Source organism: Berghia stephanieae, chromosome 7 (genome assembly GCF_034508935.2).
Source record: "Berghia stephanieae isolate SIO BIC M18660-M18661 chromosome 7, UCSD_Bste_1.3, whole genome shotgun sequence".
NCBI lineage: Eukaryota > Metazoa > Mollusca > Gastropoda > Nudibranchia > Aeolidiidae > Berghia > Berghia stephanieae.
In genome coordinates this window covers 32,330,870-32,344,219 of record NC_088366.1, presented here as the reverse complement: position 1 = coordinate 32,344,219, position 13,350 = coordinate 32,330,870, and the positions used below count along the sequence as shown (strand labels likewise).

Genomic DNA, 13,350 nt, shown 5'->3' with positions numbered 1-13,350 from the left:
ATCATTTTAGACTTCAGTTGTCTCGATTCAATACATGATTATCCAAAATATTACCTCTTGAGTAATCCTGAAATCACACTGGGGTACAAGAGGAGAGGGGCTTCTGCTGAACGCTTTCACTCCCATGTTGATAAACTGTGAATAGATGGAGACAATGAGTCACTGTTAGATCTGACTATGTCTTGCTGACACTCCCTTAATAAAGGGACATTGCATAAAACCAATTCAAGGCTCATTATCAAATAAGATAAAAATCAACATATTTTAAAGAAATGTTATTAACTTTTGTTTGTATTTTTTTTTTTCTTTTTCAGGGCACACGTTTTATCTTTATAAAAAATTGTACATATTTTAGAACTTAAATGGAGCAGGAAACTTTCTGAGATCGTACATCACCTGTAAAAAGAAGTCTGGACAACGCAATTCAATGAAAAATGAATCTAGATCGTACATCACCTGTAAAAAGATGTCTGGACAACGCAATTCAATGAAAAATGAATCTAGATCGTACATCACCTGTAAAAAGAAGTCTGGACAACGCAATTCAATGAAAAATGAATCTAGATCGTACATCACCTGTAAAAAGATGTCTGGACAACGCAATTCAATGAAAAATGAATCTAGATCGTACATCACCTGTAAAAAGAAGTCTGGACAACGCAATTCAATGAAAAATGAATCTAGATCGTACATCACCTGTAAAAAGAAGTCTGGACAACGCAATTCAATGAAAAATGAATCTAGATTGTACATCACCTGTAAAAAGATGTCTGGACAACGCAATTCAATGAAAAATGAATCTAGATCGTACATCACCTGTAAAAAGAAGTCTGGACAACGCAATTCAATGAAAAATGAATTTAAAATTAATTAGACATTTACAAAACTTTTAAATCTAGAATCTTATCTCATAGAAAAAGTACGAAAAAGGACCTATATATCCAGAACTATACAAAAGACCAATGACTCACCAAAGAAAAAACAAATCTCTCAAAGAATGGAACTAACATATATCTAAATGAAAATAGAAATTTTGAATACCTAGTGCTTTGTTATGTTTATTTTCATTGCTAATTTCTACAGAAAACATGAAATATATTAAATTCAAATCAACATTCATTTGGTTGAAACTACACAAGTTCCAACAATGAATATGGTTTTCCCCAAAATTTAAATAGAATTTTATTCAAAATATACAAATAAAGAAAAAAAAAAACCTAAAAAAACATAAACCTTCAAGATTTGTAAACAGTTGAATTCAAATCAAGAGTTCAAGATAAAAAATAATTTTAATAAACGTGCCTTGACAGTTTCTGTGTTATATTTGACTACTTCCCTCATGGCCTTGGACACAAAGTAGAGAGTTCGTTTACCCTGCTGTGACCGGAACATTATTTGGTCTGCGGGAAAGTCCTCAGAAAGGCCAAAGAATTCTCTGAAAAAGTCAATGATGATAATAATAATTGTTGATGATTGTGATAATGAAAAAATGATGAAAACAATAAATTGCGATGAAAATGAGCCACACCATAAGTGGACTTGTCTATCACAATGGTTACTCCTGATCTGCACCATAAAGGGACAATTTTTTAAAAAATAGACTGAATAAATTCGAAAAGATTGCAATGAGATTTGTCATAAATGATTATTCAATCATAATAAGAAGTAAAACTTATGCCAAATATGACAGCAAGAACAGAATAGTTATCACTATACGAGATAAGAGCGAGAGCTAATACAGCAATTGTACACAAAGGATATCAGTACAGCAATATCAAATGAAGTCAAATAAAATACAAAAGAAAAAAAATGTGGCACCATCCTGGTCACCAACTTTGAAACATTTCAAACAGTACTAGAACATTCCATCCCCCATAAAAAAAGCAGACAAAAACAATGGAGTATATATATGACCTTTAACCTTACTGTAGAAGAGGAAATGTTTATGTTTATGTTTTTAAGGGCTTTATGGAGCTTGCAACACATTAAGGTCATATCAGCGCCAGTAAAAAGGAAGAAAATGGGATAGTAAAAAGTTCTAGAATTACAATTAAAGCACAAAAGAAAAGGTGAGACAAAGGGGAATTAGTTCAAATAGGGAACAGATGTAGATTCCAAGAGCACACCGTCAAAGTACTTAGTTTGAGATCACCTAAAAGTCTAATCCAGACACAAGCACAGGTCCCAACTAAGAGGAATACACTCAAATGTTTACAAATCATATAATATAATATGTAAACTAAACATAATACAATGCATAACAGAGAGATGATTAACAAGGGAAAAATATCATCTCCCAAAACTATAACTATACATTCGACTGTTTCCCTCCCAGCCAAGGCCAGGATAAAACCAAGTAATCTCATTCCAAAACAACGACAGGAAACAATTGGAAAACGGGTTGGGGGGATAGAAGACACAGTATGTACCTCCCTGCCCACTATAGGAGGTCAGGATCCCAACCCAGGAAGAGGAAATAAAATGGTACAAAGATGTGGATGAAATCTTAAGAAGTGATAGGTGCAAATGATATCCATGCACTTACTTCAGTGATGGCCAGATAGCATCGCTTGTTTCCATAAAGAAAAATGGATCTTCTTTAAAGCAGCCAAATATCTTTCTCTTTTTTGCCTGGGGTCTGGAAAAAATGTGCAACACAATAAGAATACAATACAAAACTAAATAAATAATGTTGGTTGTTTTGGTGAGGTTACTATCAAAATTGAGGGTCTGATCTAACATTTATCATTTATAACTTACCTATGTATATAATCAATATCATTTTGAAAATAAAGTATATTATCGATAAATGTGATTGATTCTCACAAACCAGTAAGAGATGTTTTTGGTCAGCTAAAAATCAAGCTGTTAACGTTGGGTTAACATCTCCTGCAGCTATAAACTGTTTGGAAAACAGAAATAAAATTTTATGAAAATCACTTACTCTTGTCCAACTTGATTTTCTTGTTTCTTTTCCACTGTGTTGGTATCTTGATTCTGTTCATCACTTGCTGTGGCACTTCTGTCTCCTGATTCATCTGCTACTGATCCAATAAAAGGGGATATAGTAAAAAGATTACCATCATCATAATGACCGATTGGAGCAAGACTTTTGCTTTATTATCATACAAATATGATTAATCTAAGGTAGAAAAAAATAAAGTCATTTTCTATAAAATGGCTGTATATTGACATTCTGATACAAATCTCTCATCCCCCGGTTAGGTTCAAATTTCTAAAGTTACTAACAATGGCTAATAAAATATGTAATCTTAAGTGATTAAGTGGAAAAATTACTGTTATTAACCATAAAAATTTCATTAAAAAAAAATCATAAGTATCTTTCTATTTCAATTAGCAATCAAATGAAAGTAAAATAAATAAATGAAGTTAAATGTAAGTTTTAGTTTTATCAACAAGGACAAATGATGCTTTATGACTCCAATTTACCATTAAGCGGACTAACTGAATTTGATTTTTAAAATCAGGCAATGCGAATAAGACAATAATAGCCATATAAATACATGTGTAAATCCAAAAATCCCTATCATTTGTTTGTTAAAAAAAAATGAAAGTGGAGCTTGTCTTCAATTTTAACATTATTTTCACTTAGCCTAGCTTCAGGCCGCAAGCACCTGCAATTTTAAGAAATGGGATGGAAATGCAAAGGTACCTTCCTTCTTTTTGTCCTCTTCCTCCTTCTTTTGCATCTGTTGTTCCTCTTCCTTGGCTTCTCTAGATCCAGGCAAATGTCTGACTTTACGAAGCGCTGCCACAAAGAAACCACCAGAGTCTTGTTGATGGGGTAAAATCCTCATGCTGAAACAATTAAAGATTTCAATGATTATTACAAAAATTTTACTTATATTTAAAAAAATTCGACCAAAGAATAAAAAACTTGAAATATTGATTTAGTATTAATCATTCAACTCTAATGTTTTAAATGCCACAGATAACATTTGACCTACCTTGTAACAAAATTTAAAAAAGGTAACTAACAAAACCTTTATGACTGTGTTATGATCACTGCTGTTTATTTCTTCATAAAATCGGATCACTTAGTTATACTGCTGGAACCCAGCAAGTGACTGACAACAGCAGCTGCATGCTGTAAAAGTGGCTAACTGGACGGGGATTCCCCTTTTTGAGGGTTAAGACGCAAAGTATTGCATTTTCGTGATGTAATACAACACCATATTAACTCATGGAACAGACAGTACTACTTTCACTTGTTATGTTGGTTCTTTTTTCGTTTTATTGTGATTATTCTGATAGGTTTTATATGCAATTTAAAATCCCTACCATGTTAAAATATTTTTGTTGTTGTGCGGACAATAAAAAATTCAAATCTTTAAAATCAGACGTTGGATTCCGAAACTAATTAATGCTTTGTCCAGTCTTAATATTATTACACAAAGTAAAACATTCATTTTCTGATTCAACACATTTTAACTACGTTTTTAATGGTCATAAATGTAATGGGCTGGACATCTGGTATGTTCTCTCCATTTGTATTTTGTATTGTATTTAAAAGATATGGAGATAAGTGGATTAAACAATTTAACACACTCCTAAAGAACATATAAAGCAATATATTGTGTGTGTAGGTTTTACTTCACTATTACAAATAGAAATAAAACCACCGTTTTTACACCAAACAACAACACCATCACAGTGGCGTAGTAGATAATACAAGCAATGAATATGGTAGAAAAAGGTATTCCTCTCTCTCTCTCTCTCTCTTTCTTTCTTTTTCTCTCTCTCTCTCTCTCTCTCTCTCTCTCTCACACACACACACACACACACATACATACACCCATACATCCTGCATATACACACATATTACATACAAACGTAAAAGACAGGCTAAGAGAAATGAATCACATTCACACTACACCTAATTCATACCACTGACAACAACGATATAACATCAACAGTTAGTACAGATAGTATTCCACAAAAGCAAGTTTGACTGGGTAAAATAAGAAGAGGGGGAGAGGGGGGGGGGGTACTCAAACACAGCCAAGATAGAGAAAATAATAATGGCACCTACTAGGAATTAACAGATATTCAGACATTATTCTCAATATTCACAATGTACAAGTAGTGCAGCTGGTGAATAAAACTTTCCCACACCAATCAACAGAGACATGAATGAAACAAACCCATTCATTTCATATTTCTTAAATCAGTAACAGATGTGTCTTTAAGAACTATTATTGTAGGGCTACTTGCAGAGGGAGTGTGATATATATATATATATATATATATATATATATATATATATATATATATATATATATATATATACGTTCCTGTACTACAATAAGTATGACTTCTTCACTCCTTTACCATATTCGTGGGAACGTTTAATGACAAAACTGTAGAATCAGTGTAGTAAAGTGTTCCATGGTCATAGGGAGTCCAGGAAATGATTATGACATTGTTTACATTGTGTAACTGGTCCAAATTCATCACCCACGATAGCCTAGACATCTCATAGACTGCTAGATATTCCCAGTGAAATTTGATACCACACCCCTACACTTGTTACATATTTGTTGAACTGAATTGACATTAGTGCAACAGAAAGTAGACAGTTTGTACTATGTACTAGTGTGAATAATAATAAACTGCAACGTCTGATTGTTGTTGTAGGGATTCCAGAAATATTTGATTTAAACGATAAATGTAGTGAAAATGTGAGTCTACTTTGCTGTGTTCCTGAGAAAGAAATATACTGATGATATCTATGATATTTAGTCCACTGTGTGAGGGGATTTCAATCTATAACATGAGTGATATAGATTAACATTTAAGATAATTGTGGCTTGGCTATGCCATTATTTATCAGACCAATTAGACTACTCGCTTCACTGACTGCAGGCACGTGCCATACCAGAGCGCAGGTAAAGAGAAGGAGAGTAGTGACCTCTTGACCTAGCATCTCAACTAAGTGATCCGCTGGTAAACCACTGTGTGATAAACAGAAAATTGAATGATGTCAAATGAATGCTTTTTTATTCAGTTTAGGGTAATATTTAGAAGCAGTCATAATTGAAATTGATAGTCGAGAATAAATCATGTAAAATAAAATTTAAAAAATCATCAAAAATCTAATTAACCATTAACATTTTCTTGAATCAAAGCAGAGATATTTGAAAAGATAATATTTCCTTCTACCTCTTGTTAAGTTGAAATTTTTCTGCCTCTTCAACCGTAGGAGAAAAGATTGTCCCCCTGTATTGTGTTTTCATTCCTTCAGGTACCTCGTCTTGGCTGGCAATCCACTCTCCTGTCTTCGTCATCACCTATTATGGAAGAAAGCATGGAAGCCAGATAAACTTTTAATATCTCATGATAGGATTGATGGGCCAATCGACCTTTCAACACCTTGTAGTACTATCTGTCTCATAGATTTTTTTCAGTTTTTGGCATTCATAAAGTGATCCAAATCTCTTATTCCTTTAAGCTGATTACTGAACTTTATGTTGTTATTGCTGGTTGCTCTGTGTCACATGCATAATGGAAATTGTCAATAAGATTTTTATTCATCTCTGCTGTAGGCCATTTCTAAGTTTCTGACACTCAATGAGACCAGCAATACTTCCTTGGGAGGCTACATGGAAACAAATATCCATTTCAGAAATTTTAAGTTTTAACAAATTAGTTTAGTGAGCGATTATGTGCCTTTCAAAAGGACACAATGCTAGGGCCAGAATTTTGCGATCCTTGCCATCCATTGTCACATCCAAAATGCTTGACTTTATTACAAAACACAAACCATTTGACCATTAATGCTAAGAGGCCATATTTTGTCTAAATCTGACATGGCGGTTTTTTGAAAATAACAAAAACAAAATCCAAATTTTGCAAGCTAAAAACAGCAAAATTTGCAATTAATTTTCCTAAAAATCCATATTTAGTTCATGAAAGAGAAAGGTATTTGTTTTTAAGGGTTTCACGTGCGCTTGCAACAAATGTAAGGTCATATCAGCACCAGTAAAAAGGAAGAAATTGGAATAGTTAAATAAGAAACTACAATTGATTAATTATCTTTCATGTTCTACATGAGCTATCAAATTAAAAGAAAATAAAAAATCCACCTTTCTTTTTCGCCTTCAAAAAAATTATTATTATTGTTTTTGTTTTTTTTTCTTTGCATATTCTCGAAATTTGCAAAACTTTGCAAAAAAAAAAAAAAGAAGAAGAAAAGAAAAAAAAGCAAATTTTGCGACCACAATGCAAACCAGTGATATTTTGCAGCCACAATGCAGCTGCACGCGATGCAAAAAACTGCCATGCCAGCTAAATGCAAACTATATAAAGAGGGCTGACTTAACGGACTAGTAAAATCAACTAATATAAGGAAAACAACTGACCTTCCATGTGGATATTCCAGGCATATGCTTCAATCCGGGTAGATCGTGTTTTATATCTATCAACTCCATCGCACCATCAGAACTACGAAGGATGTCAGCAATGACAGCCTCGTCCTCTACTGGATTGAGGGAGCATGTTGAATACACCAGACGGCCACCCTTGGCCAGGAGTTGGCACCCACGACGCAGAATCTTGCACTGCAATCTGAGAATATAAAAATATTCAGGTCAATTTAAACATAAGAAGTAATAAACCTTTTCTCAAAAAAATTCTTAATATCCTTTGTTATGCTCTGTCCCAAACATAATCATTTTTATGCTAAGACCATCCCTGCTATAAACTGTTGATTTTTCAAGATGAAAAAGACAAATTCTGATGATACATACAAGATGACATTTCCATTTCAAAGGGACATGTGATATGAAGTCCAGGTCGTTTCCCTGGGACTACTTTCTTAATATGAAAAGTAAGGAATGATGTCAGGTTAGAATAAAATCAAACCTCAATTATAAAGGTATAAAACAAAACCACATGAAACGCCTATTATTTTCTAATTTTTGAAAACAAAAGAAAAACAAAATCAGAAACCTAAAGGTTCTCAACAACAACAACAAAAAAGAAAAAAGACAGGTTTCTAGAGAACAAAGTGAATTAATTGGTAATGCACTGGGCAGGCAGAATCAGGTTCGAACCCAGTGTACAGAGACGCCACCTTTAAATTTGGCTCACATGAATTTCAGACACCACTCAGATGAATTTCAATGCTGAAAGAGGAATTTCCACGCACAAGAAAAGGGAATTGGGGTAGTATTTGGCATTGGGTTTCCATATTGTATTGTTCTAAATAGATAACTGATTAGAACTATATCATGATATACAGTATAAACACAATGCCAAATACAATCCCAAAGTTTCCTTATTTCAAATGAAGTAAAGCTCCAAAACCTAATGGTAGTGCTTGTAGTACTGGTGGTAGTGATGATGATGATGTTATAATGGTTGTTGTAGTTGTTGTGGTAGTGATGATGAGGTGGTGGTGGTTCTTGTAGTTGTGGTGGTAGTGATGATGATGTGGTGATGGTTGTAGTAGTAGTGGGAGTGATGATGGTTGTAGTAGTAGTGCTAGTGATGATGGTGTGGTGGTGGTTGTAGTAGGAATAGTGGTAGTGATGATGTGGTTGTAGTAGTAGTGGTAGTGATGATGTGGTTGTAGTAGTAGTGGTAGTGATGATGTGGTTGTAGTAGTAGTGATGTGTTTGTAGTAGTAGTGATGATGTGGTGGTGGCTGTAGTAGTCGTAGTAATGATGATGATGTGATGGTGGTGGTTGTGGTAGTAGTGGTAATGATGATGATGTGGTGGTGGTGGTTGTAGTAGTAGTAGTGATGATGATGTGGTGGTGGTTGTAGTAGTAGTGGGAGTGATGATGGTGGTTGTAGTAGTAGTGCTAGTGATGATGGTGTGGTTGTAGTAGTAATAGTGGTAGTGGTGGTGATAGTGGTCGGAGTAGCAGTGGTCGTGATGACATGGTTGTAGTAGTGGTAGTGATGATGATGTGGTGGTGGTGGTTGTAGTAGTCGTGGTAATGATGATGATGTGGTGGTGGTGGTTGTAGTAGTAGTGGTAGTAATGATGATGTGATGGCAGTGGTTGTAGTAGTAGCAGTTGTAGTGATGATGATGTGGTGGTGATGGTTGTAGTAATAGTGGTAGTGATGATGATGATGTGGTGGTGGTGGTGGTTATATTAGTATTGGTAGTGATGATGATGTGATGGTTGTAGTATTAGTGGTAGTGATGATGATGTGGTAGCGGTGGTTGTACTAGTAGCAGTTGTAGTGATGATGGTGGTTGCAGTGGTAGTGATGATGTGGTGGTTGTAGTAGTAGTAGCTGTAGTGATAATGATGTGGTGGTGGTGGTGGTTATAGTAGTAGTAGTGGAAGTGATGATGATGTGGTGGTGGTGGTTGTAGTAGTAGTGGCTGTGATGATGATGTGGTGGTTGAAGGGGAGGGGTACCCTTGGAATTTGACGGAAGTTGCCCGCAACCCGGAATTTTTTGCTCCAGACTGGATTTTTTTTCAGTGTAGCCAGAGTTTTGGCATCACTGCAGTGTATCATCATCAAAAAAAAAAAAGAAAAAAAAAAGAAGAGAGAGGGAGGGAGGGAGATATAAATATATTATTTTAATATTTACCACAATGTTGGAGTCAGTCTACATCGATGTTTCAGGCCTTTTCAGCCATCGTCAGGACTGTGTGTTACATGAGTTTGGTTTGTTGTGTGTTGTTGCTTGTTGACCACTTCAAAAGCAACAACACACAACAAACCAAACTCATGTAACACACAGTCCTGACGATGGCTGAAAAGGCCTGAAACATTGATGTAGACTGACTCCAACATTGTGGTAAATATCAAAATAATAATTCGCAAGCACTATTCGTATCATATTTGTATCCAATACGATTCAATATATATATATATATATATATATATATATATATATATATATATATATATATATATATATATATATATATATATATATATATATATATATATATATATAGAGAGAGAGAGAGAGAGAGAGAGAGAGAGAGAGAGAGAATAAATTTTCCTTTCTCTCACCCATACATGTCAAGCACTATTCGTACCATATTTGTATCCAATACGATCTAATATATATATATATATATATATATATATATATATATATATATATATAGAGAGAGAGAGAGAGAGAGAGAGAGGAGAGAGAGAGAGAGAGAGAAGGAGAGAGAGAGAGAGAGAGAGAGGAGAGAGAGAGAGAGAGAGAGAGAGAGAGAGAGAGAGGGGAGAGAAGAGAGAGAGAGAGCGAGAGAGAGAGCGAGAAGAGAGCGAGAGAGAGAGAGAGAGAGAGAGAGAGAGAGAGAGAGAGAGAGAGAGAGAGAGAGAGAGAGAGAGAGAGAGAGAGAGAGAATAAATTTTCCTTTCTCTCACCCATGCATGTTGGCACCTTGTAAAGGATGCCACTTTGTCCATACATCAAAGTTTTTCCGCATTGTGCCATCACCACTATGGGAAAAAAAAAAAAAACTAAATTTATAGGGCTCTTTACAGAAACATGTGAATTTCATGCATTGTATACTAAAGAAGAATATGATAAAGATGCTTCCGGTGTCATTCTTGATGATAATGATAAACTTATAAAATTTTAACTCACTAGACATGACTGATACCATTGATAAAGATGGCATATACTTCAAAATTTGTAACACCAATGGTATAACTTATGTTATTTTTTAATGAATTGGACAAATTTAAACATTCATTGGGTACTACAAATAATGAAATCATTCTTACAGAATTATTACACAAATCATGTCATTAGAATGGATATAAAACAATTAAAAAGTCAATATCTTGTGTCATCCTGAGAAAGCAAGAAAAGAACATGTCAAAACATTAAATTACATGAGAGTGGGAACATAATTGAATGAATGGTATCATAATCTGATTGGTACATTTGTCCAAACATTGTCAACATATTATGAGTTCCACTTTTTTTAATGCAAATCTTTCAGGTTTTGGATTGTTTTTGTTTTGTTTTGTGTTTCAAAAATAATTTATTTGTTTTTTATGTCAAATATTCAAATACTGTTTTTATCACAGCCTTACATCTACACTAACCTGCACGGAACATCACACAGGACACGATCAAATAGTTGAAATTCTTGACTACTGCCCTGCTGGATCAAAAAATAAAAAAAGGAACTCATCAGAAACAACTTACATCATTAGTCTCCTAATTCTATTCTTAATGAATACTGAGAATAAAGCAAATTGGAAAAGCAGCTAGTTAACTTTTCATACATCCAGCACTTGAATTTAACTTAATTCCCTTCATGTTAAATGTATTTTACTCTAACATGCTGTTTCTACAAACACCAAAAAAAATAACATACAAAAAAAAAAAAAAAAGGAACAATTTTGGAAGTCAGTATAATTTCTAAAAAAAAATTATTTTTAATAGGAATAATATTTTGTTTTGTTTTGTTTTTAAAGTTTTTACGACGCTTGTGAAACAATTAGGTCATTTCAGTGTCAGTAAAAGGAAGAAAATTGGATAGTCAAAAAATTATAGATTTACTATTAAAAGGACAGGAGAAAAAAATAAGACAAAGGGGACTGGTCCAAATAGGGAACAGATGTAGAATCCAGAAGCACACTATCAGTGTACATAGTTTGAGATCACCTAAAAGTCTCATCCAGACACACGCACAACATCCCACTTAGAGGAATATACTCAAATGTTTACAAATCTTATGTTCAAAATAAAATATGTAACAGTTCATAACAGAAAGATCGTTTACAAGGAGAAAAAATATCATCTCCCAAAATTATAACAAAACCTTTGACTGTTTCCCTCCCAGTCAAAAACTATGGTCAGGCTCAGGACAAAACCAAGTAATTTCATTCCATGACAAAGACAGGAAACAGGTTGGAAAGCAGAAAAAGGGGGATAGAAGACACAACAAGTGACCTCCCTGCCCACTATGGGAGGACAACCCAGGATAAAACTTTTGCTTATGAGATAAAATATTGCAAATAGCTTATCCAAAAAACCCATCATTCTCAAACAGCCATTTCTGACCATTGCCAACTTAAGAAGGAATGGGAAAATATGAATCTTGAGCATTTATATCGCGAAAAATCCACTAAACATGCTCAAAGTGCTTTACAAGGGGTCTTTAGCCAACAGCAGCACTTAACATGTAGGACGAGACATGACGTCTGTTCGCCTATGTAACAATTTTTAACAGACATAGACAACACTGTTAACAGCCAGGTACTCATTTTACACCTGGATATGGTGAGAGAATGTGACTAAAGAGCCTTTTCCAAGGACTCAACTCTGCAGCGCTCAGAGTGGGGCTCAAACCCTAGACTACATAGTCGCACTATAAGCAATGAACATCGGTGAGGCAATTTCAACAAAAATAAAAAAAGTTCTAACCCCATCACTAGTCTTAATCTTTGGGAAGATTGTAGCATCATGGTTGACAATGACACAACATGGACTCTGTAGTCGTTTGACCTGATGGACCATCATGTAACATCGGCGGTTATCTGAGTCATTGGCTATGACATAACCTGTGGGTAGCTCACCTAATTTGGAAAAAAAAAATCTGATGTTTATCTATAACATATTAAAAAGAATGATACAATTTCCCTATATGTACTACCTACCACATTCTGCAAATGCATGTTTTTAAAAGCACACACAAAAGTAGCAAAAGTACAGCATTTAGAACAAGAACAAACCATTTTTAAAAAGTCTTCGAGACTATACATTAAATTTCATCATGTTCATATTCTAAAAAATGGAATTTGTCAAAGATTTATAAACAAAAAAAACAAAAAAAATCCTTGTCACAGACTATATTCAGTTTATTCCAAAATATAAGATGAACGAAAACCGTGAAAGTAACAACCTACCATTTTTACATCCACTATGTAAATATTCAATCAACTGAGCTGTCTTTGAACCAGGGGCAGCACACATATCCAAAACCTGCATTGAAAAATATAAAAAAGGGGATGGTGCATACTTTCAAAATCAAAATAATTTCCAACGACTGGTCACCAGGGATCAAATTGTAAAGCACTCCACTCAGTAGCACTCACTGATTTTGAAATAGGTAGAGTCTATTTCTGTGGGGTTTTAATCTCTATCCCCTTTGTCCAGCCAACCACGTCTGGATAGCTGTGTCCATAAGCTCTGCAGGAAGTAATTTACAATAGACAAGCATCACATTTGAAGCAAAACAAAAATTGTTACTATCCTCTGCAGCTATGTGGTCTTATGGTATGACACTCACCATCAGATCAGACGATCCTGGGTTCAATTACCAATCTGAGCAGCACATAATTGAGTCCTTGGAAAAGGCTCTTTACTCACATTATCTCACCTGACGCAGGTATAAAA

General features: G+C 34.4%; 1 protein-coding gene across 4 annotated transcripts in view; it reads right to left on the bottom strand.

Moving 5' to 3' along the window:
- Positions 1 to 13,350, bottom strand: part of LOC144977076 (RNA cytosine-C(5)-methyltransferase NSUN2-like) — a 32,021-nt gene that overhangs the window by 8,865 nt on the left and 9,806 nt on the right. Inside the window, exons 7-17 of one of the 4 annotated variants that reach the window (XM_078921825.1) lie at positions 12,861 to 12,936; positions 12,379 to 12,530; positions 11,052 to 11,110; positions 10,362 to 10,436; positions 7,383 to 7,587; positions 6,184 to 6,311; positions 3,674 to 3,819; positions 2,945 to 3,044; positions 2,546 to 2,638; positions 1,303 to 1,435; positions 55 to 135 (exon numbers count right to left, since the gene is read on the bottom strand). In XM_078921825.1, coding sequence (XP_078777951.1) covers positions 55 to 135; positions 1,303 to 1,435; positions 2,546 to 2,638; positions 2,945 to 3,044; positions 3,674 to 3,819; positions 6,184 to 6,311; positions 7,383 to 7,587; positions 10,362 to 10,436; positions 11,052 to 11,110; positions 12,379 to 12,530; positions 12,861 to 12,936 — 1,248 coding nt within the window. The remainder of the gene's footprint in view (positions 1 to 54; positions 136 to 1,302; positions 1,436 to 2,545; positions 2,639 to 2,944; positions 3,045 to 3,673; positions 3,820 to 6,183; positions 6,312 to 7,382; positions 7,588 to 10,361; positions 10,437 to 11,051; positions 11,111 to 12,378; positions 12,531 to 12,860; positions 12,937 to 13,350) is intronic. The other 3 variants (XM_078921826.1, XM_078921828.1, XM_078921827.1) reach the window with 3 other exon arrangements.